This window comes from Castor canadensis, chromosome 3 (genome assembly GCF_047511655.1).
Source record: "Castor canadensis chromosome 3, mCasCan1.hap1v2, whole genome shotgun sequence".
Classification (NCBI taxonomy): domain Eukaryota; kingdom Metazoa; phylum Chordata; class Mammalia; order Rodentia; family Castoridae; genus Castor; species Castor canadensis.
In genome coordinates, this window is record NC_133388.1 from 47,547,333 (window position 1) to 47,572,002 (window position 24,670).

The 24,670-nt window shown below is 36.0% G+C and overlaps 1 protein-coding gene and 1 pseudogene across 3 annotated transcripts; one reads left to right on the top strand and one right to left on the bottom strand.

The window, feature by feature from the left end:
• The window catches only part of LOC109700123 (zinc finger protein 736-like), a 72,585-nt pseudogene that overhangs the window by 13,069 nt on the left and 34,846 nt on the right, over window positions 1–24,670 (top strand).
• Psma3 (proteasome 20S subunit alpha 3) lies at window positions 4,072–24,107 on the bottom strand. 3 transcript variants are annotated; one of them, XM_020185148.2, is made up of 11 exons: window positions 23,951–24,107; window positions 21,209–21,291; window positions 15,074–15,197; window positions 12,742–12,843; window positions 12,587–12,660; window positions 10,182–10,254; window positions 9,639–9,704; window positions 7,327–7,373; window positions 5,101–5,168; window positions 4,592–4,656; window positions 4,072–4,225 (listed from the first exon to the last, which is right to left on the bottom strand). In XM_020185148.2, the coding sequence occupies exons 1-11, from the start codon at window positions 23,969–23,971 to the stop codon at window positions 4,181–4,183; spliced, it is 768 nt and encodes a 255-aa protein (XP_020040737.1). In that variant the 5' UTR covers window positions 23,972–24,107; the 3' UTR covers window positions 4,072–4,180. The 3 variants fall into 3 exon arrangements, with proteins under 3 accessions (XP_020040737.1, XP_020040752.1, XP_073924008.1); XM_020185163.2 differs by having other exon boundaries at window positions 15,074–15,192; window positions 23,951–24,021; XM_074067907.1 differs by having other exon boundaries at window positions 23,835–23,969.

Genomic DNA, 24,670 nt, shown 5'->3' on the forward strand with positions numbered 1-24,670 from the left:
TTAGTGTTATAAAAGGGAACCCAGGTGGCACACATGCTAGTGTAATGTTTAGATGCCTATTTGAATTGAAAGGGTAATGTCTTGCATTTCAACATTTTCTATAGTTAGAGGATTTTGTTTTGTCTGGTTTGTTGTAGTATATTAAACATGAAAATAGTCACCCTGTATATGTGCAGTCTTATGACTAAATACAATCAAGATACAGGATGTTTCCATCACTACAGAAAGTTGCCTGTATTTACTTAATTTCTCCTTTCCATTCCGAGAATAACTAGTCTGCTTTCTGTTCGTACAGTTTTACTGCCTTTTCCAAAATGTCACACAATTGGAAACAGTATGTATGGATCTTAGGACCTAAGTTTCCATTTCACGTAAGTAAATAATGGAGGAGTAGGAGCGCTGTGTTACATGCTAAGTGTTAAACGTCGTAAGAAACTGCCAAATTGTTTCTAAAGCAACTGTACCATTTTACTTTGCACCAGCAATGAACATTTGTTAGTTTGCATCTTCACTAATGCTTGCCCTTTGATCAGTCCTTTTAATCGTACACTTTCTAAAACTAAGTGGTATCTCATAAAGGTTTGATTTGTATTTCCTAAGAAATAGTGATAAGCATCTTTCCACCTATTTACTTAGTTAAGTGTGTTTGAATCTTTTGGCCATTTTTAAAAACTGAGCTGCTTTTTATTACTGAATTTCAAAAGTTCTATGTATTTTCTGGACACAAGTCCTTTGTTATAGATGATTCGCACATATTCTCCCTTAAGAGTTTTTCCTGTGTTGCCATTCTCTTAAGTGTTAAGAGAGCAGGTTTTAATTTTGGTGAAATTGTCTTTGTGGTTTATGCTTTTATAAGTTTTATAGCTTTATTTTTTTGTGTATGATAAGTATAGTTTGAGGTTTTGCTTATTTTTTTATTCCCTGCATATGGATGTCCAAATATTCCACCTCCATTTAAGAAATCACTGTCCTTTCTTCATTGATGTACCTTTCACCTTTGTCAATCATTGAACTGTATTTGTGAGTCTATTTTTGTACTCCATTTTCTGCCATTAATAATTTACAACATTAACTTTATACTAAGTCTTGAGATCAGGTAGTGTCTGCATGTTCTTTTTCATGTTGGCTTTTCTCATTCTTTTTTCCCATGTAAATTTTATAAACAGCTTAGTGATTTCTACCCTCTTACCACAGAAGCGTTTTGGGAATTTGTATTTATATTGAATCTTGAAATCATTTTGAGAATTAGCATCTTGACAATACTGAGTTTTAGTTTCTTATCATTTTATAATCAACCTAAAATCTTGCATAATTTTATAACTAGCTTTCCCTTTTTGCTACCATTTTAAATGGTATGTAATTCCCATGGTGTAGATGAAGAAACTAAGTATCTGAGTTTTACACACTTATAAAATGACAAAACATATTGAAACCTCTATCAGTTTATAAACTAATGTACTGATTTAAATTATAGTGCTAGTTGTCTTAAATTGTGCTTACAGTTGAGTAAAGAGGAAGCCCTACCTTGTATTTTTCTGAGTTTGTTTTCTGAATTAAAAAACCACCCTTGTCTTTATTTAGATTTCTCCAATCAATACATTTCTGAACTAGTGTTTTTTTAAATCGTATACCTCATCCTGCAGTTAATTAGCATACTTTCTCTAAGATATGTGTAGCTTTGATATCCAAATTCCAGATAAGATACAAAGACATGACTTTTAACTTTGTGCGGTTTTTGTTTTTGTTGAGAACAGAGTCTGGAACTTGCTATATAGCCTAAGCTGGCCTCAAATTCCAGATGCTCCTGCCAGAGCCTCCCAAGTGCTGAGATCGCAGGTGTGCACCGCTATACCTGGTCTGATTTTTTTTTCTTAAATAATTCCTAGTTCGAGCAGTTTAAAATTATTTCATTGTAATAAAGCCATTTTTGATGCATACATACGGTCTCTGATAGAACAAAAGCTTGGGCTATACAAGCAGCTGGACTTTCAATTTATTTTATGTTTTGGAGTCTTTTTTTTTTTTTTTTTAAGTTTGACAACTATTAAATAGGAAATATATAAAGGGCTTTTAGCAGGGAGAAACCTAATAATCACATTAAAGGGCTTTTGTTTGGCAGGCTGGTGGGAGTCCATAGGAAAGACCTTATTAGGAAAAGGCATGAGGAATACAATATGGATATACTGCTATATTGGAAGACAGTAAAGTACAGGTCAGATCTGGATTACATTTCTAAAGGGGTAAGGAATTTAAAATTAGAGAAAGAACATTAGGAGTCACTGTTGCACGTTAAGACATTTGGGGATTTCTTCTGGTTTTATTTTTTTGTGGCACTCACACTTGAACTCAGGGCATCACGCTTGCTAGGCAGGCACTCTACACTTGAGCCACTCCACCACCTTCTTCTGGTTTCTTATCAGCATGTCTTAAAAAATAAAAAAATTAACTTGCAATCTTAATTTGCTGTTTATGCAAAATGTATTGCCAATTAAATATGTTGATGACCTCTACCTCGGTTTTCTTGTTTTTAGGTATCATGGATGACAGCAATAAAGCAAATGGATAGTCTTATCAGATAAGTGCTTTTATTGTCTAAATACATTTTATTATGTGGAATCTTTAAACCAAACTTTATTCTGTGAAACATTTTCTTTCAGGTACCAGTCTCAGGATGATTTCTGATAAGGTACTCAGTCATAAAATAAATGTTATATTCATGTCATGTACTAGTTTTATTTTTTTTTTCCCCTGAAGCTAGTTATTCCTTAATGGTAGTTACAGAATGCCTGTACATTTGAACCTAGATTATGTCTGTGGATAGTTTGCATCCTTTTTACATATTAGCTGCAGAGTTAAGTAGATGTGCTTTTACAGTTTTAGATTTAACTGATATTATGGCACTGAATGTAGTTTACAGTTGATCTTGCTAAAATTGTTTCATTAGAACCAGCATCTTCTCTTAATTTTAAGGAGGGTTATTAACAATCCTGATGTGAGTTTAAGAACAGCCAAGTGAGAGAAGATTTATGTGCCATTCATATTTTGGAGCTTTGGGAAGGTATAGGACTGGCCATAGATTGGCTTGGGGATAGTTAACTTTTAAATTGTATAGGTCCAACTTAGGTATTTTTCTAAGTCTACACTTCTGTCAGTCTCTGCTAAATATATGAGTTATACAGTATAACATGTAATTTTACACTGTGGAAGACATGATAAATAAAGTGCTGGTTTTGAGTCGTTAGCTATTCAAGTGTAATGATTTGCTACTTAGATTACCCAAGTGCTCAAAGTCCTGTACCTAAACTCAGTGACTAGAACACCCTTCTTAGGAGAGCACAACAGCTGAATGTAGTGGTACTGGCATGAGCCCAGTATACTTGGCCTGAGTTCAGATTTTCTGTTCCTGCTGTGAGTACTTCTGTTGAGATTATGATGTGTTCTTTCAGGCCACAATACTGATTATTTCACTTAGTAACAGTGTGGTGCTGAGTGTGGAACCTAGGGCCTTTCACATGCTAGACAAGCAGTATTCTTAGTTTTGGCATCTGCTGAGTGGTTTTTGTTCAGGTTTCAGATCAAGAAATTTTTGAGTGACAGAATAGACTTTGATCCTTGAATCTACTCCTCACCACAATAAAGGAAAAGAACAGAAATTTTAAAGGCTTCCAAATTGAGACATCTTTCTTCTCTATCACTAAACTGTGGTTAATGATCAAATCATTTTACTAAATACAAGTGACAAGTCTCAATTGTACTTTTGTATACAACGCAACAGAATATGACCACTAAATTCCAGATGAAAGATGGAATGGGGTTTTGACTTGAATTCAGCGAATTCCAAAACTAGTTATTTAGTTCCTGAACTAAGGAGGGGTATTTTTTTTGTTTCTTTTGATTTGTGGTCTAACGATATTGTCCATGCTGGCTTTGAACTCCTGGATTCAAGCAATCCTATCTCAGTTTCCCAAGTAGTATGGATCAAATTAGGCAAGTGTATATTTTAATATTAAGTGAATGTCCTCAATTTACCACCATCAATTTTGTCAAGCTGATAGTAACCAAACTTCAGTGTTACAAGAGAAAAATTTAATGAAAATTGGTCAGTGGGATCATAATCCATAGGGGTAAACAGTTACATAGGATAGAACTGTGACAGAAATTAGAACAGTTGAAATAAATGTTACATGTTATCATCATCTGATTCATCTTCTTCCTTCAAAGATTCCTAGTAAGAGAGAAAATGTTAAAAAGTTAACAGTATTTTTATATCCCATTACCTGTAGGTCAATTAAGATACAACTTGAACATAAATCACTTGTCACTAAACAGCCCTTTATTTATGATTGAAAAATGAGTATTTACTTTAGAAATTAAATGATAAGTTTATCTACCTCTTAACAACACAATGACTATTGATTAAGTATATATAAATGAAACTACTTTTTTGGGGACCAAGTTAACTTGCCCACTAAAAATAGCCTAAAAATTACTATCCTTTGTTCAACTCTTAAGGCATTACTTTAATAAAAATCAAGTTACTTTATTATTCAGGGCATGGTTTTGATTAGAAGAATTTCTTGACAGGACTTACCTTAGCATATTTCTCTGCTTCTTCCCTTATATCTTTTGGAACAATTTCATGTCTTCCTTTAGTTACTGTAAGTTAAGCCATATAGTAAAAAATGAGGATTATATTAAGGTTTGCATTACCATGCAATCCACAAGTGGTATGACTCATCTAAAGTTATAAAATTGTACTAAGAATACCAGATGCATTTTGTGCGTTTCCTCACTTTGAGACTAAATGTACCGAAGTTACAAAGCTCTTTTGAAAATCAAGAGTAAATTATGATTTACAAATCCTAAGTGCTGATTTACAGCATGAATGGATTTTTGAAAATAACCTATTCCTGAAAACCTTTCTCAATACTATCTTTTAAAAATGTGAAGCAGGTGTTTAAAAAGGGTTGAACTACTTACAACTTTCCCTTCATTAGACTATCTGGTAATTTTGTTTTGGCTTTCTTTATATTAAGAAGGGAACCCAGTAGTAAATTAAGTGCAGTGCAGATGAGAAATTAATATCCAGAAACAACTTACATTCACCAACCCAGCTAAGCTCCAGTTCAAAAGCTTTATCCTTAACTTCATCATGTACTATGTAAATTCTAGATAGAAAAGAAGAAAAGTAATATTTTATTTGGTCACCTCCAAACACTGAAGTTCACTTCCCCACAGTGAGTACAAAATTAGAAAGCCCATGTGTAAAAGCTCATCTATAGTAACTTATTTACAAGATTAATGTATAAAGACAAACTACACGATAATTTGAGATTAAAATGAAACACTTGTCCTCCTACAAATACTGAAACTATGCAACTCAAGTTCAGTTTATTTTGACACATTATTTTAAAACTGTTAACTGAAGACATCTAATAGGGTGTGAGCCACACCTGTAATCCTAGCTACTCAAGAAACAGAGTTCCAGAAACCCTATCTTGAAAAATCTCATCATAAAAAATCGACTGGTCTAGTGGCTCAAGTGGTAGAGTGCCTGCCTACCAAGAGTGAGGCCGTGAGGTATTGTTTTGGGTTTTTTTTGGTGATACTGGGGCTTGAATTTAGAGCCTTCACCTTGAGCCACTCCACCAGCCCAGTTTTTTGTGATAGGGTTTATGGAGATAGGGTCTCATGAACTATTTGCCTGGGCTGTGATCCTCCTGATCTCTGCCTCCTGAGTAGCTAGGATTGCAGGCTTGAGCCACCAGCGCCTGGCGGCCTTGAGTTTTAACTCCACTGCTGCCAAAAATAAATGTAAAAAAATTAAGTATCAAAGTAAAGTTTAACACTTTCCATTGACTTAACATTACTTTTAGAAGTCTTCCTTGACCCTTTACCAATGAGCAAGTTAAGATACAACAACCTCCATTTAATTCACATCTGCAATATGTTAGTTCCCACTGTTCCTATTAGTCACTGGCAATAAGAGAATGGCCTCTGCTTGCTTCACAACCGAAGCTCGGGGTACTTTCAGTAGCAACAGTGGTAGACAAATTGAGACGCAACCATCAGTTTGGAAGAGATAAGGATATCATTCACGTTATATGAAGGGCTCTCTCTGGGATATTTTCTCCTTGTATGTATTAAGATGTAAAACCTGAGACACCTACTGCACTGAGAGCTGACTCAGTAAGACCTCCTTCATATGGTTATAATGTGGAAAAGTGGTGCTGGGGAAATCTCCAGGGTATTGCAGGTGGAATCAGAAAAGCTGACTACAAAGCCAGCATTCAAAGCCAAATTTCAATTTCACTGAATTTTTTTTTTAACACTAATGCCTCTGTTCTTGGCTCTAGGCTTATAAATTTTTGAAAACAGGTTTATTGACTTTATTGTTGCTTGTTACACTGGATAGTTATTGTCCTTCATGTACTCTTTGTAATATAAATCACTCAGCTGGTTTTTTAAAAGTTTTGAAATACTGCTCTTCTCATCTGGTTAAGAGAACAAACCTGTAAGAGAGACAAAATTTGTGGAACAGGGGGAGTACCTCAGAGGTATAGTGCATGTTAATTAGCATGCAGCCCTGGGTTTGATCCCCAGGGCCACAAAAAAAAAGTTTTTAAGTTTTCTTGAAGACAATCTAAGATTACTATTATTGGGATTTACAAGATTCCATTGTGTCCTCCTACCATTAAACCCTATTGCCCAAATAGGAGTTTATTTTGTCAGAAGCTTGATTTTCACATCTTATTACAACTAAACTAAACAATGTAACTTACTTTAGCCTGGCACCAGTGGCTCATGCCTATATACCTGTGAGGATGAAATCAGGGAAGACTGGGTTCAGGCCAGCCCAGGCAAATAGTTGGTGAGACCTCATCTCCAAAATAACAAAAGCAAAATGGAATGGAAGTGTGGCTGAAGTGGTATAGCACGTGCTTTGTAAGAATGAAGTCCTGAGTTCAAACCTCAGTTCTCCCCTGCTCCAAAAAAAAAAAGAATATCCTTTAAAAATAAGGATATTCGGGAGCTGGTGGAGTAGCTCAAGTGGTTGAGTGCCTGCCTAGCAAACATGAGGCCCTGAGTAAAAACCCCAGTACCACCAAAAAAATAAACAAAAATAAGGACATTCAGGCTTGGGGTGTGTCTCAGTGTCAGTGCCACATTCCTTTCCCCCCATCCCAAAAAGGTCCTTAATGAGGATTCCTAACACAGTAAATCTGTGTTCTAAATTACAACATTTTCAAACATAGCAGCTCTTAGAGTGACTATACAAAGAAACCTCAAGTGAAAAATTATTTTGTATGGAGAGTTTCAACTTACATTTTTGCAACTTCTTTAACAACATCACGACAGGTCATTTCTTTCATCTACACAAAAAAGGTATTTTAAGTTTCCATTCTTACAGCTATTTTCAACTTGTTACTAATATTATCCATGCTTCTCAAGTAGATTCTCAAATATAAAACAAAGTAAAATAACTTAAAATCCAAAGAAGGAAACATTAGTTTTCTGACTCATAAATTAATATTTTAAAATTAGTATCCCCAAAACAATATTCTAGATAACCCTCATACCACTAATTATGTATTAAAATTTGTAAAAATCCAGAGCCCTCTATGAATCTTTCCATAGAAAGACCCTGAATTCTGGAAAATTAGGGAAGAAATCTGATTTTCCTTACAGCCAATCTAGAATAAAATCCTACAAACGGGGAATACTTACTAGAAGATACTAGGTAATTGTAAGACATAGAAAGATGGCATTTAAAGAAAAAAAAAATGACCCTTTAGGAATTATTCGAGACAAAAATGCAAAAAATCTGAAAGCTTTTTGAAAAATCATCAAGACTTAAGCGGTTCTTACAGATTTGATTTGGTAAGGTAAATGAAAATGTGCAAAGCAGAAGTGGGAAGCCAAATTCATATATGGCTTATTCATATTAGAACATTTGGAAATCAAGGTAGAGAAAAGTAAAGATTTTACTATTAGACGTTAGGGTTTGTGAACACATGTAACAGTCAAAACAATGTGCAAACTAATGTGCATAGTTCAGATACTTTAGGGGGCTGTGAAGGTTAAAAAAGGTTAGGGTGAAAGATTACACCTGATGTGTTATTTGACTGCAGTATCTTTAAAGGAAATTCATTAATATTTTTCATTTTTAATTTAGAAATCCTGATGGTCAACCTATGTCTGAATGACCAAAAAAAAGGATTGGTAACAATAGCCAAAGTCATAATGTTGAATTTAGGTCTTAGAATACTACACAAATCCCATGAGAGTATAACTACAAAGGCAACTGATGTGGACTCTTTAAGACTAAAACGTTGTGACCTAAATTTAAAGAGATCTAAGAAACAAATACATTTTCTATATTCTATAGCATGGTCTGAAAAAGACAGTGTTGAGATTATTGAGGGAATTCAATTATGAACTGCAGCATGATAGCTCAGCATGTCAACAGTATTGTTTTAAGATGAATGCTGGAGCATTTAAGGGTTCAGTATCTTATCTGCCAACTTTGTTTCAGATAGCTCAGGGGAAAACATACAAATGGATATATAAAGGAACCCAACAGCTTTATTAGAAGTTAGTTGTAATATTCTTACATATTCTCATGTTTACATTTTTCAGGTTAAATTAGGGGGGAAGGAAAAGAAAATACCATTCTTTATATTTTTAAGTTCTCTATTTAGTGAATTAATTGCATCCTACAAAGGAAGATGTGAAATAAAACACATTTTTACATATGTTTCATGAAGTTTTTCTTTTTTGGTAAATAATCAGAAGAAAAAAAAATGGCTAGAGCAATGGGACTTTTTGTTTTCCCATTCTTTACTAGGTTTTAATCATAGAAGGGCAAAAGCACAGTTGATTGCTCAAAGTATTCAAATTTTAAAATTTCCTCATACTATGAAGAAATGTAAACAAAAAGAAAAAAGAGTAAGAAGTTAGAAACATAGCACCACACCCAAAAGGTATAGATAATATTCACAACCAATTTATTCTGTGACCCTAGACAGTGTGTTTAATCTGGACTCGGGCTGGCCTAAGTGACTGCTCCAAGATCCTATTAGGGGACCCTGAGTTCAATCCCAGTACCACCAAAAACAAATAAATAAAGGTCCTTTTGTCATCTTTATTAAAAATACCCCAAATTGGGCTTTATAGGGGGTTCCAGAACTTAACATTAAATAAATACTAAATATTTGCAAGTACTTTCAACAACTGAGCCTCAGTTAAGCAAGACTGTAGTACAGAACCAACATGAAATGAACTCTTAAAACCAAAACTGAAAACAGGAAAAATGCTATATGTATGTTTTTATTGAGCTGATCCTATGACATTAACTCAATCTGAAAATCAAGCTACGGATCAGTAGTCTATGAACTGACTTCAGTGACTTTGAAACATTACATAAAAGCTTATTTTTTATTTTTCTAGATTTAGGATTATTTACAGCAGCCATCAGAGGATTCATGATACAATAATATATGGATGTATGGATAAGCTTTCCTATTTAACCCATTAGCTCAGAAAACACTAAACATCAAACTGTACTATATCCTTGGATTAAGAGACATAATCCAAACTTCACTTCTAGCAAAATTCAAGCACTAAGTATGTCTTACCTGAAGTTTTTCTATTTCTGTCTTTGCAGCTTGCCTGGCTTTGCCAATGGCACAACCCCAATATCCCTATTTATTTAAAAAAACAAAAACAAAAATACATAATCATTCAATTAGTATACTATTTATCACTAATGGATGCTGTTTCTGTTTTAAAAGTCATTTAAATAAGTTAGAAGCATACACACATGAATGTCAAAGCATTCTAAAATTAACATACCAAACTTAATTCTAGAAGTGGACCAGGGCCTTGCACGTGCCAGGCAAATGATGTACCACGGAGCTACACTCCTAGCCCTATATTCAGTTTTAAAACATAGTATTTATACTAGTGAAAGAATCACACATTCAAAATGTTATATCCATTATGTAGTTTCTATATAACACAATGAAAGCCAAAAATTTTTCCCCTGCCTTACCCAGACTGTTAAATGATGATAAATAGGAAAATCATTATTTTTCTTGAAAGAATTATAAAAAATTCTATATAATCCAGGTGAGACCATTAAACTATAATAGAATTTAAGATGATTAAAAATTACTCACATATGAAACACCTGATGGATCAATCATGTACAGTTGTGCACCATCATTCGTACTGTAAGAGCCTAACATGAAGCTGCATAAAAAAAATTATTTAAATCATACTTCTTAATACTATAAAAGTATATGTGTATTTTTCTTTTTAAAAAAACAAAAAACAGAAAACCCTGTGCTAGGAATTTGCTCCCAGTTCCTGCATGGGGAACAGGAAATGTCTCTTTCTACCCACCTCCGCCCCCCACAACCTGCTTTTAGTCTATTCAACATGTATTTCTTTCCTAATAAGCTTTACTGTTACTTAAAACAAACAAACAAAAAAAAAAAACCTGTGGTATGACTGCAATTATGATTTCTAAGATAAATTACTAATATGAATTACTCATAGTAAGTACTTTGTTAAGGCAGTTTCAATTAATAAAAACTAGTATATACTAGAGTAGTCAACATTCATGTGGCTTCTTTGTTTGGTATTAAACTTCCCCTTCCTCCCTCCTCTTTTTTTTGGCAGTACGGGGGCTTGAACTCAGGACCTCACAGTTGCTAGGCTTGGTAGGCTTGCTGGGCAGCCTCTCGGCCAGCCCAGTAGTAAAATTCATGATGAAACTATCTTAGGAAGACAACCATGTAGAGAAAGGAGTAATGTAGACAGGTGAAAAACAGAAAACTAAATGCAAGTGTCTGATAAAGGCATGAAAAAGCCAACAGGACAAAATTCTTGGTTGAAAGCACACTGGATCCATGTTAGACTCTTTCTAGTATTTATTTTATACCCCTCCACCCAATATTCCTCCAGTCTTTATAATAATCAGAAATGGCTCACTTTTTTTCTTTTTATCACTTTAGGCTAATAAACAACATGAATTACTGATTTTCTGAAATTGTTATATATTTCCTTTGCTTTAAAGAGAAATCAGCTTCATAAAACTATCATGTCACATGCAGAATATTGTAATAGCCAACTATCAAAATCTCACCCCTCTTTGTTCACACTGATGAGATTTACCTTACTGTAAAACCCTTCAGTACTGCTCTTGCTATAACTCCTTACCACAGAGCACAGACTTCTGGCCTCTCACCATCTCTTCCGTATCATCTATAGTCGCTATACAATGTCAAGAACACCTGACTGCCTCTGCATTATCCAACCCGTTCATACCCAGTCTCTTCACTTGAAATACTCTTCACCCATTCCCCTTACAATCTCACCACCTGTGCTTGCAGCTTCTCCAAAAATAGGTCTGCTCTAATTTCCTACCCTGCATACTCAGTACATATCTGTATCTTATCACCTCTAAGGTATCAGTGGTGACATTGGTCTGTGTCCCCACATCTATGATTTACTCATAGTGTATACTCAAAAACCTAAAAATGCCTTTTGCTGCTAAGCAGGAAGATATAGAAAATCCACTTGAAGATCTAAGACCTATATATAACGGCCACTTAAACCACAATCTGATGCAGAAATAACCTTGTTAAATAAACTATTATTAAACTTGAAAAAAAATTCACTATTTTTACTCCCTTAAAGATAGCTAAAAAGTAACTGATGAACACAAAGCTCAATTAAAATGTAAAAAATAAAAGATATTCTATAGAGTCAAAAAGAAAAAATGTTTCATGAGTAATTCAAGTGACAACCTTCAAAACTAAGGTCACAAGTTACCCACCAGGTCTAACCTCTTGCCGGTAGAATAAAACTCAGGTATTCATGAATATCTGCCTCCTTGGTAATTTAAATATAGCTGACTGTAACCAATTCAAAGATAGGACTAGAGCTAAGCACTAAGATGTTAGTAAATGTTTTATTTTAATCAAGCAAGACTAGCTATTTCGTTTTTTAAAAGTTACTTTTCATTTCAGGGAAATCTAGCCCTAACAAGTCTCCCATGAGAAACCATAATTGAATATTTACAACTATTCCAGGTCTTGCTGCAATTGAATCTTTCACTTTCTCCAAAAACAGAAAGTAATAGCTCTTCACCTTAATAACCGAAATAGGAAATTTGAGTTTTATATATTCATTACTATTAAAAAAAAAAACTCCATTTAAGAACATTTTATCTCATCACTTACATTAGAGAGAAATTAATGAGAAAACTAAAGTATAATTAGTTACCTAATGTTAACAGGGAGTGTATTTAAAATCACAATTCCTGAGAATATCAGGAACGTAACATTAAAGAATTTACTACAATCAGATTAAAATCATAATTACGACTCCTCTATTTTATCATTACTTCAAATCTGTATGATCCCTTTTACTACTCAAATACTTTTTATGTACACTTACAATCACTGCTGTACTACTTCATGGTAAAAATTTGTATTAAGTGTGTAAAAAGCTAATGTGTTGAGGAAAATAGGTATCTACAGTACAGATACAGCTTGAGTATCAAAACCTTTCTTACCTGCAGCCAAAAGGTCTAACGGCACTGTAGAGTGTGTAAGCGTGTACGTACATGGCCACTCTGTCTGCAAGATGCTACAAGGGGTAAGGAGAAGGAATTATTAGCACATTTCTATTATTATTCAAAAAAGGCTCCTCAGTATGTTGCCAACTTACTTTTAGTGGAATGTTATAGCCAAAGTTAGATCTAAAGTTGGAAGCTTCTTCTCTTGCTATGTCTGCTAAAGAACGAGCATCTGCCAACAAACCTGCTACTGCCTGAGGGGAAAAAAAGTACCAATTTAATAAACATTCTTATAACAAATCAAAAGGTATCCAATTATTTTTTTGTCTTATCCCATGGTCCTCCTCATTAACTACTTCATTATTTAAAAAATGGTGTTGGTCAAGGTTCATCTTTATTTAAAAGTTACATGTTCCAAAAGTTACCAAAGTTTTGGTCTAAAGGGCACAACCACATCTCATCTTTTTCAACCTACTGGCTAATAAACTACAATAAGAAACCAAAATATATGACAAACCATTAATCTTTCAGGACTGGAAGCTTCGAACTACAGTTCCGGCATATGTGCTGAGATGCCCTAGGGCACTGTAGTGAAGTGTCAGAGGTGGTGTGGCTCATTTAAATTTGGAGTAAAAAGTCAAGTAGTTCAGTTTTACATTAAAGCTGAACTACATTTTTTTCAATGGCCTCAAATCTTTAAGAAGCAGGGTTCACAATTACAAAATTCAATAAAAAATGGCAGCATCCAATCAAATTCCAAAGTATAGGAAGATGTGCAGTATACCTCAGTACTTAATAAACAAGCCCACTGGGTAGTTCTGGCCTAGAGAAGCAATGAGAGGAGGGGAGGAATTCACTGAGACACTTAACTTTCTGTGAACCCAGAAAGTTTGGAAACTGCTTAAATTTGCAGAATTTAAAAGTGCTATAAGAATCGTCAACAACTTTTTTCCTAATTCTTCTAGTAATTGTAATCTTAACACATACTAAATGCTTATTACATGTTAGGCATTTTGCATAATTATTTTTAACTTCACAATAACAGTATGAAATAAAAGTTTACCATCCTTGTTTTACAGACCAGAGAAGGGTATTTAGAATAACTTCTCAAAGGTTATCCAACCCAATGTTTCATCATTTAAAGAAGCTACTATTGCTTTGGAGAACTTAGTTGAAAAGAATAATTCTTAATTCTGAAGTCACTTTGAACATGACAATTGTGGATAGAGGACATTAGGCCTTAATTTTCTCTAATCCTCTTAAATATTGAATGTTTTACCAATTTCCAAGTAAGAGGAATGTCATCAACTCTTGGCTTTAACATATGGGACAAACTTGAAAATTCCAGGACAAAATTTTTCTATCACTAAACGCCTATTTGATGCATATATGACTTTCCCCCACCAAGTGTACCTAAACTTTTAAAGTAAAAGGACACATAATTCACCTCCTACCAACTAGGTTAGAATCGAGCAAGTTTCATCAAAACATATCAGTTTCACTGGCTACAATAAATCTGTTCAGGAGAGAAGGTATTTAGAAAAAAAAAAAAGTCTTTGAAGAGGCAAAGGAAAAAATTAGTTTTATGATTTACTAGTTGTATTTTCCCAATCCTTTTTATGTTTGTATGTAGCATCACATGTGCTATCAGCAAATTAGTTGGGTGCTAGAGGGTATCACTTCAGAATGAGCTTTGGAGTAGCATGGAGTTCCAAGTATGAATCCCAGTTTTCACTCTCCTACCTATGCATCTGTTTTCTGATCTGTAAAGATGGGATTAATATTACCTTCACTGAGTTGTTAGGATTAAGTGCAAAGAGATCACTAGCACATGTAGGATGTTCTCTTTTCTTCCTTGCCTAGCAGAAACATTCAGTTTTTTTATGGGTGGTAGCTCTTACTAAAGAAAATGTGACAGCTATATAGGATGACTTCAGTACATACCAGGAGTATATTTATGGCTTAGTTTGCAAAGCAGTTATTACGACAGCCAGGATACAGCTGTGTGAAATAACTAATAGTGATGCCTATGAAACTACTAATGTGTTCTCCTTTCCTTTCACTAAACGTCCTTTCCCAGTGACACTGTACTTCAAAGGTATTCTCTATCTGCTAACATCTTTAGTGTAACAACATACAAAAAGCAGATTCCTTACCTCTGAAACATGTATCTTCCCCATTAATGATATATGCTGCCAAGATCTCATTTCTATACATATTCCCTATCTTCATCCTCTCCTTTTCTGAAGGCAACTTGGTTTTCCACATCTGTCACAATAAGTTCGTAAGAATGCCACCTTTTCATGTAGGTCATCAAAACCCAGAACTCACTCTGATTCCGCTTGTGGCTGCTCATTTATCTACTATTACCTCAATGTTAAAGAAATAAATTGGTTCTTAAAATTGGATTTTATTGTATTTCAATCAGTAACTTCAAAAGAAATTGGACAAAGCAAAGAGGAATACTTTAAAATGTGACCTCACCATTCCAACATGCCGATCAACATTAAAAAGTCGTTTGTTAGAACCTTCTTCATAAAGTTTAGAAAGGACTAATTTTTCTACCCCAAAGACAACACCATCTTTACATCTGATCCCAATAGCTGTACTGAAACAGAAAAAAATAAATTAACTGAAAATAGAAGAAATTTCATTTAAAAAAATCACAAAAACAGGTAATACTTAAAGCATGTCAAATACATTCAAAATCCAAAGGGAAAACAACCTAAAGTATGATAAGATCTATACAAATGGGTATCATGTAAGCCCCCCAATTGAGCATATCGGTTAACAAAAAAAAAGAATTAAAATGTAAGAAAAGTTCTAAGAAAATATGTACGATATAACACTGTGGCATTTATGTTAGTCACATTATCAATGCATATATTAAAAATGGTACATAATATTTGTAGAAAAGAAAGGCTATAATACAAACTAAAAAGTTGTTAACTGACTAGTCTGAATGGAAGAACATAACATTCCTTCCTTTTGCTCGTCTATTTCTTCCAATTTTTCTGCAATAAACGTATTGCTTCTAATAAGTATAAAAAATAAAATACATTCTGTTACAACTGTTAAGATAAAAAAGATCTTAAACTCAAGTACAATTTGGAGAAATTACATGCTATTTCAAGATTAAAACATGTTTTTGGGGATTTTTTTTGGTGGTGGTGATACTAGGGTTTGGTTCAGGGCCTCACATTTGCTAGGCAGGCCACTATTACTTGAGCCACCCCACCAGCCCTTACCCGTTTTAATAAAGGTAACTGTCATGAGAAACCACCAGTGAGAAAATAAATGTGCTTGATTTGTATAGTTTTTTGGTAAAACTATCTCAGTGCCTCTATTTTGGTGTCACCAAGTTCTGATCACTTGCTTTTCATCTGATGAAACCATGGGGCGGCTTCTCAGACAAATGAACAAATGGACACAAAAATCAAGAATTTCAGAGTGACTATTCCATATTTTAGGTGTCCTCAGGCTGAAAATTAGGCAAAGTCCATTAAGCTTATTCAATTTCCTCTTATAAAACTTGTAGTGTACTAAATTTAACCTCACTGTCATCCTTCTTAACACCTCATGTTCATTTTTGCCTCACATCTTTGAAGTTATCCTGGTTATTTCCTCCTCTTCACAGTTAAACCATTTTCCACAAACATTTGCAAATGTCCTTGAATTTAACTCTACAGCCTCTTGCAACCTTTCCTAATTCAACTTATCTTCCTCACTGCCTAGATTCTAAAACAGTCTATTTTATAAAACTTCTTACTATGTAATTTTGCAACTTCTTGGGAATCCCTTCCTGAGACCCTTTCAGGGGGTTTCTGAAGCCAAATTTTTGTAAGAATACAAAAACTTTGGCGGGGGGGGGACGGGGGACGGACGGACGGGGAAGGTGGCACAAACAATGAATACACATGTAAATAAATGTAATGATAAAATAAGTTCACTGTATGGACTTTGCACTGATGGTTCAGAAGCAGTGGTGGGTAAGACTGCTGGCACTGTAACATGAATCAAGTCAGTGACAACAATACTAGTAAACTATTCTTTCCTTCCTAATCACAGTTCTAAAACACTACTTTAGTTAAGAAATGTCCTAGATGAAGTAGTAATTTTATTACATCTTATTTTAACCCTATGTACCTATCTTTTTAATACTCTAGTAATGAAATAGGATGCAAAGTCCTTCTACATACAAAATATGATGGCTGCCTCAAGGAAAAAGCACTTGTACAACTGTTTTCAAGTTGTGAGTTTTCTCATAAGAGAGAATATGTCTGATCCAAGGCCACGCAGACAACACGTGATGCAGCCAAGGGTCACTCATTGTACGGAAAAAGTATCAGACAAATCATTGTTATTTACATATATAGCAGACATTCTTTTCTAAAACAAACATGGTGAGTCTGTCACTTCAAGGGAAGCCACTGTAATATTTGTTGCCCATGATTAAATTCAAGCTTTCAAGATAAAAACTGAAATTTTAGAAAGCTGTAAGCCTTCCTGTTTCTCAATAGTTACAAACTTCTATATTGAGAAGAGTGGTGATACTTACAAATGTGATGTTTTTGATAGTTTAAAATGAAATGTGTCTAATTTGGAAGATCTGTTACAACTCAGTGAACCATAGTTCTCAAATGGTCAATCCATGATGCTATGAAGCCATGCAGGCATAAAAGATCTACAGTGCAAGATAGCCCAATACATTTTAATGTAACAAAACACAAGTTCATCCATGTTTTCAGACTCCATCTAATCCTTAATCTACAATTTGCCAGGCACCAGTGGCTCACGGCTTTAATCTTAGCTATTTGCGAGGCTAAGATCAGAGGGATCGAGCTTCAGACCCAGCCTGAACAAAACCTCTGTGAGACCCTTACCTCCAAAATACCAGTGCAAAATATATAGAACACCTACTTTGCAGATGTGAAACCCTGAGTTCAAACTTCAGTCACACACACACACACACACACACACACACACACACACAATGTAACTTGTGTAGCTTTGGTGTAGTATCAACTATATCCATAATTATGTGAAAAGGCTTTCCAATCACATATGTATGTAAAGTGTGATCTGCATTACATACCTCAGTAAGCTTTAAAAAATAAAAATAGAATTTATCGGTCTTTATCAAGGTAATGAGACTGAGATTTGCAAAAATGGAAAACAATGCCACTCACTAAATTTACTAAATTTACAGTTTGGAAAAGTTATTTTTCCTTTAAAATGTTCCTAATGTTAATATGCAATCATATATATGCATGTATTATGTATGTATTTTGGCAGTACTGGGATTTGAACTCAGGGCTTTGTGCTTGCTCTAGAAGGTAGCAGTAGCTTGCGCCATAACTCTAGCCATTTTTATTACTTTACATACACAATTTTTTTCAGTGCTGGGAATCAAACCCAGGACCTAATGCATGCCAAGTAATGTGCTTTATCTCTGACCTACATCTTAGCCCTGTAGTTTGGGGTTGGGGGGCGTTGTTGTTGCTGTTTTGTTTGGGTTTTTTCCTGAATATTTTTGACCCACAGTTGATTGACTGCAGATGTCAAGCCTGTGTGTACAGCAGTCTAACTTTATAATTGTAAGATCTTTCATACTATATTTGCTAAGAAAGGATCAGGAATCAGGCATTTTTGCTGGCTACAGCAAACTAAATTCTCCTTTACATGCTGTGCTTCTTCAGACAAGGTTGTGTGTGTGTGTGTGTGTGTGTGTGTGTGTGGCTGGGGATAGAACATGGAACACACACAAGATAGGCAAATGCTCTACCATGGTACTACATCTCCAACACATAGGCAGGCTTTTTAATCCAAGGTACTGAAGTCATCATAGGAATATGGCCTTGTGCAGCTAAGAAGCTATGCTAGTTTGGTCAGCTCTCTTAGTGCAGGGGCTTGGACAAAGTTGTTATATGCCGAAAGTTCTGCAGTTTCAACAGCAATCCATCTCTCTTATAAATTCAGCTAGCATTTATTAGGCACTTGTTGGGGGCCCCACATATAATTATTCCTGTCAAGAACTTTGAAAACAGTATTATTACCTCTATTTTAAAGATGCAGAAACTGAGACAAAGAAATTAAATACCTGACCCACACAGGATGATACAGCTAGGGGTCAAACTCTGGTGCCAAGACCTCTCTTTTGTGGCTTCCCTACCCCTGGGCTTCTGTAAGCTCCTGGCTAGGAACAGCCCCTCAAAGACCTACAGGGGAACTGGGATCTGGAAAGGGTAATTATTATCTTAGTAAAAGCATGTAAATTTATTATTATTTTAAATGATTTAACACATTTTTAACTCTTTCATTTGTATTTCTAATACAGTAAATATTAACATAACCTATACTCTATACAAATAAATGCTTTTTGAGGCCCTCAATAATTTTTGAAAGTATAAAGGCATACAAAATTTTGTATACATTTTTGTTCTAAACAATCTAGTCTTTACATTACACAAAGTTCCTTTCATATCTTGACTCTTCAATGAAGCTAAAAGGGAGAATTAAAATGTTTCTTTTTTTCTTTTCCATGTAACCATTCCAGGAGCATATTTTTTTAAATAGGATCACAGCATGTATATTTAATGCTTACTAGTTCTGTTGACTTTTTAAGTACCAAAGAATTACCTCTAGAGGGGGTGAATCTAATTGTAGATGTCACAATGAAACCCCCTTGTACAACTAATACTTACTAATAAAAATGTAAAATGAAACCCTTTTGATATAACACATTAAGTCAAATTATTACTTATATGCCAGACTCTCAAATGAAATTAATATACAATCTAATTTTTCTACTTATTATTTTCTGTGCCAACATAGCACAAATGTTTTTACATATATTTTATTCTTATAGTAAGGTATGTGAAGTAGTTAAGATAGATGGAATATTACAAAAGTAACATTCAGGGATTGGGAGTGTAGCTCAGTGATAGTGTGTGTGCTTGAAGTCAGTGGCTCATGCATGTAATCCTAGCTATTTAAGAGGCAGAGATCAAGAGGATCACAGTTTAAAAAGATATATCTAGAGGTATTTGATAGAAAACAAATTCCTAAGTTGCCCAGACTGGCCTCAAACTCCTGCATAGCTGAGACTAGAGGCACATGCCACTGGGCCCACCAACTTTTCCCTTAAACTTTAATTATAGTAGGTTTTGTAGAGAATAACAAGTGCATTTCAGCCTAAAATTCTTAGCCTTTTTTTCTATTATGCTATTAGATATTTATAACTTGTAACAATAGCTCTAATAGTACAACATTTAAATATAAAATACAGTATCTTCACACAAATCCCAGAGAACACTTAAATGTATTTTTTGCTTAAATCTTTGAAAATATTTCACAAACTTTTAGAAATTCTTTTGCCTTCTTTCTACCATTCAGAAGCCAGCACATAAAATGAACATTTATTCACTAACTACTGAGGGCTTACTATGTGCTAGCACATGCAAAGAAAAACAACTTCTATCCTAATAAAATTTTCATAATCAAGTATCAGAAATACCAATACAGGCTAGGTGCCAGTGGCTCATGCCTATAATCCTAGCTACTCAGGAGGCAGAGATCAGGAGGTTAGTGGTTCAAAGCCAGCCCTGGCAAATAGTTTTCGAGACCCTATCTCAAAAAATACTTAACACAAAACAGGGCTGGTGGAGTGGCTCAAATAAAGCCTTGAGTTCAAACCCCAGTACTGTCAAAAAAAGTAGAAAGTGAAAAACTCATTATTTTATCCATACTCTTCTAAATTCCTGGAAGCATTTCCCTCTTATACTTTTATTGAGAAGGTTTTTAACTGCAATAGAAAAACTAAGCCCCAACATTAACACCCTATTTGTATCTGAACAACAAATTTTTTTTCAAAGGGATCTGTCTGAGAAGATGTTATGAAACAAATTCCAGGATGTAGCTCAGTGGCAGAGCTCTTGCCTAGCATGCAGAAGGTCCAGGTTCAATCCTCAGCACAAGGAAAAAAAAGAAATTGTGTATTTAAAAAAAAAAAACTTTAATTTATTCTACAGCTATTTTAGATTCAGAAATATATAGTACAAGATTTCTTCAATTAAAACTCACAAAATTTGTGGACAGCTAATAATTCAACTAACATGTTACAGGAGTGCCTAGAAATCATTTTAGTGCATTCCCCTAAAAAGATAGAATAAAGAAGCAAAGCAGGAAAAGATCTCAGTGATTCTACATCCTGTGGAGAGGCAGTAAAAGTAGAGAAGAACCAAAAAAAGTCTTACAAAGACGAACATCAGAGTAACTGATACGAGAAAAAACAAGGTCTTTAACCTGATGGCTAACAGAAGCAATAATACAAATCAAGAATTTCAAAGAGCAAAATGAGCTGGCAAAGATGATAATGAATGTAGTTTTACACACTGGGTTTGAGACATGGATATCTAAGTAGAATCAACTGGAAATATAGGATGGTGTTCGTGAAAAAGATCTGGCCAAGAAAGAAATCTGGAAATGACCAATAAGATTATTTTAGGCAATAAACTAATTTCTGCCCAAGTAACATAACAAAGTCTAGCTTACAAAAATAATAAAATATTTCCTATCTGGTTGGAACATAAGTATTTCAAGTTAAACAATGTTTCTTACCTACTATTTTCCACAGCTTTCATAGCATATTCAACTTGAAAAACTCTTCCATCAGGAGAGAATGTGGAGGCTGACAGATCATACTAGGGGGACAAAAGAAAAACAGTAACCTTGTTGTTAACTGGGCTGCAAGCATGGCTCTCTGACAAGCATGAAACCCTGAGTTCAAACCCCAGAATAGCCAAAAAAACAAAAAAGTAATTTAAAAACCTTGTAGCAACGTATCTTTAGCAATAACAACCATACAATTTATTTTTTCTCCAAATGACTTAATATCAAGAATGTGTTATATCCCGACAGACACTGCTTTGAAGGGAAGCATGTCAGAGATCGACAGTGGCTACTGGAAAGTTACACACATTAGATTTCTGCAACTGAGAAGTAATGGATACAAGTCCTAGGAGAGGTCAGAACTTCTTTTACACAGAACATTAATTTTTGAAAAGATTAGTATGAGACTAGAGGTGTGGTTCAAGTGAGTGCACCTGAGTTCAAAAACCCCAGTACGCCACCGCCCCCCCCCCAAAAAAAAAGAGAAGGTTAACACAGTATGGTGTGGTAGAAACATCACTGAAGTCAGAACATTTAAATTCATGGCTTGTGCCACTAACAAAATGAAGGACGTTGATCAAATCATTTAGCATGCATCAAGCATTTAGTGAGCATGTATTTTATGTGAGTCCCTACTTGGGAATACATGAAGGCCCTTCATTCATGAACCCCCTTATTTTCAAACTAGTAGTCACAAATCTAGGTGGAGATACAGCACTAAACCATATAGGCAAAGGGAATAAAAATAAAAATGAAGTTATAGAGAGAACTACCACAAACTGCTTCATCAGGGGAAGACTTTACTAAAGCAGAAACCTCAGTGCCAGGGAACTAGCCATTTAGGATGAGGAAGAGCCTTCCTGTCAATTGATGCAAAAAACAGAGCAGAAAAAGTCTAGCTCAGCCAAAGAACAGAAATAAGGTCACTGCGTCTTAAGCACTGTGAAGAAAAAGAGGACACTATGCCAGTTAGCTTGGTCTGCCAGGCTGGAGTAGGTAGTTTACATTTTAATCTAAACACAAAGAGTTTAAGAAGGAAAATGATATAATCTAATTCAAGTTTTAAAAAAAACATTGCTCTGGCATCATGCGGAAAATGAACTGCAGAGTCAACAAGAGTGAATGCAAAGATCAGGTATTCCAAAGACACTGGTGGTGGCTTTGACTAGAAGAGAGAGAAGGGAGTATCTTTTGAGCAGAATTAAAAAACAACAAAAACATATGGGGCTGAAGATGTAGGTCATTGGAAGAATGCTTGCTAAGCATGCATGGGGCCCTGGGTTCCAGTCCCCACCACTGCGGGGTGGAGAGAAGGGAGACTTATTAATGTTTGGCTAAGTATATAAGTTAACAAGGAATTGAAGATGAATCGTAGATTTTTTTCACTTAAAGATGAAGCTGAGGAGGGGAAAACCCACCTTTCTAACTTGAACATGAAATGTCTATCAACAATCAAGAGGGGGCTTGGGGGCATGGCTCAAGAGGCAAGAAGCCTGCCTAGCAAAAGTTCAAATTCCAGTACCACAAAAAAAAAAAAAAAAAAAAAAAAAAAGATGAGGTAATTTTTTAAAAAAGGAATGTGGGCATGGTGGTGCACTTCTATAATCCCAGTACTGGTAAGGCTGAAGCTGGAGGATCGCGAGTTCAAGGCTAGACTGGACTACATGAGGAGACACTGTATCAAACCACTTCCCTACAGTAATCAAGTGGAAATGGGGGTGTGGCTCAGTGGTAGAGCACTTGCCTGCATTTGTGAGGACCGGTTTCAATCCCCAGCACTGAAAAGGGGTGAGGGGAGAGAGCAATCAAATAGACAAGTCGCAAGCAAATAACGTACTGGGTTATATAAAAAAGCTTAAAAGGTTGGTGTAATAAAATATTCATTGAAGGACATATTAATGTAGATGCAAAGTCAGTTTGGTACAAGATGCATTAATGCGGCACTTATTTATCCTAAAAAAAAAAGTGACATAGCTTTAGCATCTCACAGCTGAACAGACTAAACCCAACGAAGGACAGCAGTAAGAAGTCCAACTCCAGAATCCTCAACAGTTATCAAAAAGTCAGAAGCAGGCACCTTGATAATCATTTACATGTTCGGCAGTATTGATGCCTTACCAGTGTTATTAAAGCTGGCTGGAACAAGGGGAAACCGGAAGGGCTCGTCAGATTTAGCTTCAGAGCCTTTTTCTTATTAGCTGTGTTGGACAGGGCTTCCCGGGAACCCTACCCGCAGAGTGGAGCAGGGGAGAGCTGAACCAAAGCGGGAACTGCCGCGCCACGACGGCAAGGCGGCGCACGAAAGCCCGGCCTGGGCTAGGAGCCGGGGTCCGGTGTGAAGGATTTGACCCTCCACACGCTATCTCCAGTTCCTCGAGCTCCCACTTTCGTTTTCCCTAAGCAGCTGCAGAGAGTGACTCAGCAATCCAAGGTGGTTCCAAACCTCACCATGGCTCTGCCAAGGCTGCCAGGCTAGGCTGGAAAGCTGGCAGGAACCACGGTCACCCGAGACGGGCCTAGAACACAGCGTTCAAGTGAAGGAGCGCGGGGCTCCACTAGGCGCACAGCGGCCCACCTGGCCCAAGGCAGTCCCAGCGCAGCCAGGGTCGGAGCTCCCCTTGCGGATGGTCAGAGGTCCCTTCCACGTTAATCCTTGAGCTATGCTATCACACCGAAAAATCGCAAACTCACCCCGGTGCCGATGGAGCTCATCTTGAAGTACACACGGCCTCTCGCCTCCTGCAGGCCTAAGATGCCTCCCTCACGCCGCAGCGCCGTTCACACCAGTAACAGGCCCGCCTATTGGCTGCACATTCAACCAATGGCTCTTCTCTCTGTGGCTCGTTCCGCCGGCGAGAAGAGGATTGTGGGTAAAGGAGGGGGGGTGAGAGTGAAGGGTGACGCGCATGGGCAGAAGCAATGGAGGCTAGGGAAGGGCGAACTTCTTTCTTCAGGTCCAGTTTTCTCAACCACTTTTGAGTCGTCGGGTTGAGAAGCTGCGCCATTCTTTATCTTTTAGCCGTCTCTTCTCGTTTCTTTATTCATTCTTGAAACAAAGAAGAGAGATGTTCTCATATAAGAGTAGAGAAAGCAGAGCGGAGAGATATCCCTTTGCCCTTGATCTCCTGGTTCTGACCGGTAATTCGTGGCATCCTCACCCTCATCCTCAGGCACTGGAGAGGAAAGTTGCACTTTGAGGGTGTCACCTTCGAGCTCAACTTGGAATTTTACAGAAGCATTAGTGCCCGTTCTATGAATGTGAGGTTTGAGTAGAGTTAAAGATACACTCCCATGCCTCATGGAATTTGCATCCAGTGGGAGGAAACAGGCAACAAAGAATAAATAGGCAAAAGAGTTGCAGCTTGCCATGACAAAGGGTAAGAAGGATTAGGCAGGGCAGTGCAATGCACC